Source organism: Brachyistius frenatus, unplaced genomic scaffold (genome assembly GCF_029030835.1).
Source record: "Brachyistius frenatus isolate BFR_SWC_R1_liver_20210118 unplaced genomic scaffold, ASM2903083v1 Contig_167, whole genome shotgun sequence".
Classification (NCBI taxonomy): Eukaryota; Metazoa; Chordata; class Actinopteri; family Embiotocidae; genus Brachyistius; species Brachyistius frenatus.
In genome coordinates, this window is record NW_027210766.1 from 391,567 (window position 1) to 394,828 (window position 3,262).

Sequence of the window (3,262 nt, forward strand, 5' to 3'; positions counted from 1 at the left end):
AAGAAAAGAGTTCGAAACAACATCAACTATCCATTGTGCATTTGAATCGAGTGTTTGAGTTGTGCTTATAGACCGGGTGCCTCTTTAAACAGAGATCCTGATCTCAATCAGATTAGTTACGAGATTAACTAAATAATCCACTGAATTGAGCTTTTACTGCTGTGTTGCTACCTCCCAGTCGTTGCTTATTCAAGTGTCAAAAGTCAGACGTGCACATGTGTGTTACTACCGAGCCCATCGTGCGTCGGGGAGGAGTTGAGCTGAGGTGGGGGTAATGTGACGGGAGCATTTAGCTCACTTCTCCCCCGTGTGAGCTGGCAGTCTCGCCTCACGCAGCTGTGGAAATGAACTACTTTATAGGAAGCTCTCATTTACTCACCACTTGTGGATCCAGAGACCTCTGAAGCCAAAAGTGAAGCCGTCATTTGTGCTGGATGGCAGATTGCAGATTTCGGAAAGCCAAGGGGAGACCGACAGTTGGAGGGAATGAAGATTTGTTTCTGTGGACCTGGTTTTTAAAGCTTAAGTAAAGTATTTTTGCTTTGGACTGCAAGTTGCTCTCTCGAGCTTCATCCTCAGCTGAAGACCGCACTGAGCCACAACTTGTGACGACCAGCACTCCTCCGAGGACACTATGAATGTGCTGTCGAACCCCGTAATCAGGGCTCAGGAGCCGTCTTTACCTCTCTGCGGCCCCGGGTCTGTCCAGGACTTACCCCACTGCCCTCCAGGGTTCAACCTGAGCTCCCGCCTGAATCCCGCACCCATGATTGGCCTCCAGGGTGGCCAAAGATCAACCAAACCTCAGAGGGAGCTGAGCCCTGAGGAGCAGCAGGAGCTCAGGAGGAAGATCAACAGCAGGGAGAGGAAGCGGATGCAGGATTTGAACATTGCCATGGACGCTCTGAGGGAGGTCATGGTGCCTTACGCCTCCTCGCCTTCCTCTGCGTCCTCTCAGTCCCACCAGCCTGGAGCTCCTCCTGGCCGGAGGCTCTCCAAGATCTCCACCCTGGTCCTGGCCAGGAACTATATCCTCCTCCTGGGTTCATCTCTGCAGGAGATGCGGCGGCTGCTGGGGGAGGTCAGTGTCGGGATGGGCGTGAACCCGGGACCGGTCCCCCGGCTGCTGCTCACCGGAGGCTGGCCCCTCATCTCTGGCCCCGGTCAGCTCCTCCTCACCCAGGAATCCCTCCTCTCCTCAGCGGCCTCCTCCTCCTCCTCCTCGTCCTCCACTTTGTCGTCCTCTGCAGCAGCTAAATGTCCCCTTCTGTCTCCGGGTCCCATGGAGGCCTCGCTGGGCACAGTGCAGTGGAGCTCTGCGGGGGCCTCCGGAGGGCCCCTGTGCCCCTGTGGCGTCTGCAGGCTGCCCAGATTCAGCCACTCCACTCCAGCTCCCAGATTCCCAAAGTGACACCTCGAAGACGAAGAGGAGTCCCGAAGAACAGACTTGATGACTGTTACATGTATGCAACCTTTTTTATATGAATTATTTTTCTAACCTTTTAACACAGTTATAATATTTGACTACACTACTTATGTTTATATTATTCTGTACTTGGTTATCTCTCAATCTAATAATTCCTTTTTTGGTTGAGATGCATCTTAGCATGTTTCTGATGTCATTGAGGAACAATTAAACCGATTCTGGTGGAGATTCGTGCATATTAAGTGTAAACTGTAGTGACTGCGCGCACGTGGCAGCAGAGACCGAAGCACATTGGCGGACAATTTGAAAAACCTGTGCAGAGGAGAAGATCAACTCAAACACTCAATTAACATGTGCAATTTACACTCAAGTTGTTTTGAAGTCTTTTGTTTTCAAGATTTTTCATAATTTTGTTAAAAGAGCCCCTAAAAGAGGCTGAATAAAGGGCTCTTGTGAAATAAAGGCTGTGGAACCTATTTTATGATTTCCGTATTTATGGTTTCATCTGTGTGCTTGTCAGTGCTTTGAAGTGGGCGGGGCTTCTCACCACTGTCAATCAAAACTGATCAAATCACACACATGTATCTTTTTAACAACATCCTGGTTTGAATGTTTATAATTTGTTGATTTGCTGCCAGTTTGTGTACGAGAGAGGATTGTAGAAAATGTCACGTGAAAACAGTCAGTATGCATTTTTAAGAACAAGTCATTTTTGTGTAAAAAAACAAAACCATTCTTTTGTATCATCCCACAATGCTCACAAGAAATACAACAAATGCAGCTGCAATCTACTGAACAAAAAACATCACAGAAAACAAGACACACAAAAATATCTATTGTGAAGTCTGAAAACTCTCTTTATAGAAAATACCTGTGTGTAAGATGTCCCTCTGTCAGTATCGCTGGGACGTTTCGACTCTCGTTAGCGTGCCGAGATTGTTGTCATGGCAACCGCTTGTCCTTCTTCAATGGGACCTCGTGCTAAGCTGCGCTTCATCTCTTAATGTTCCTGTAATCTTAGAGGAAAGCATAATGAAGTAATGATCTTCCCCTCATTTGCTTTCAAAAATTTCTCCTCACAACTTTCAGCTGTGAGTTTTTCAGCATTTAGCCGCCAATCCCGCGAGGCCTTCAGGTCCCTCGTAGAAAACGAATGAGAGCAAACTTTGTCCTCGGGCCCACAACCGAGTTCATTCGATTATTTCTGATACACTTCAGACGCCGACAGGACGTTGAGCCAAAAAAGCGTCGTCCGCCCTCTCCACCCCCCACACTCCAAAAACGGTGAAACAGCCCTCATCTCTTCCCCCTATTCACCGCTCCAACAAGCAAAAGATCAAAACCCACCCGTGTAATTACGGCTCCACAGAAAGCAGGCCTTTTGATTATTAGCCCCCTCTCGCTCCTCCGTCCTCAAAATTCTTGATGTTTCTCTGTGTTGAGGAGCCGGGACGGGTGATTTGGTGCTACTCATTACACTCACTCCACAATATGTTCAAACGCCCAGAAAATGTGTCGCGCTGAATGGGGGGGGGGGGGGGGTTCACTCACTGCAAACTCGCCGCCCCTCTGGAAGAAAGCAGGCAGCCTCATTCTGGCAGAGAATAAGAGGCACCAGTCGGGAGGATATTCTCCGCCGCAACCTGGCCCTTAGCACGGCCTGCATGAATAATAATAATGAAAATAATCATAATCATAATGCTGATAAAATGCTCCAAATAATTGCTACCCCCGGAATAAGAGGATTACGGAGGGTAGATATGTGAATGGTGGCGAGTGAAAGGAAAGAGGAATCTGTTAGCATCAGGGAGGACAAAGGGGGAGCTGGATGCCATT

At 48.4% G+C, this 3,262-nt stretch overlaps 1 protein-coding gene across 1 annotated transcript; it reads left to right on the top strand.

Moving 5' to 3' along the window:
- The first annotated feature begins 312 nt into the window (after positions 1–312).
- olig1 (oligodendrocyte transcription factor 1) lies at positions 313–1,902 on the top strand. Its single transcript, XM_069717034.1, has one exon. The coding sequence runs from the start codon at positions 635–637 to the stop codon at positions 1,409–1,411; it is 777 nt and encodes a 258-aa protein (XP_069573135.1). The 5' UTR covers positions 313–634; the 3' UTR covers positions 1,412–1,902.
- Positions 1,903–3,262: the final 1,360 nt, after the last annotated feature.

What these genes read in the sequence shown, in the direction of transcription:
- olig1 (XM_069717034.1), top strand. Translation starts at nt 635, where the DNA reads ATGAATGTGCTGTCGAACCCCGTAATCAGGGCTCAGGAGCCGTCTTTA.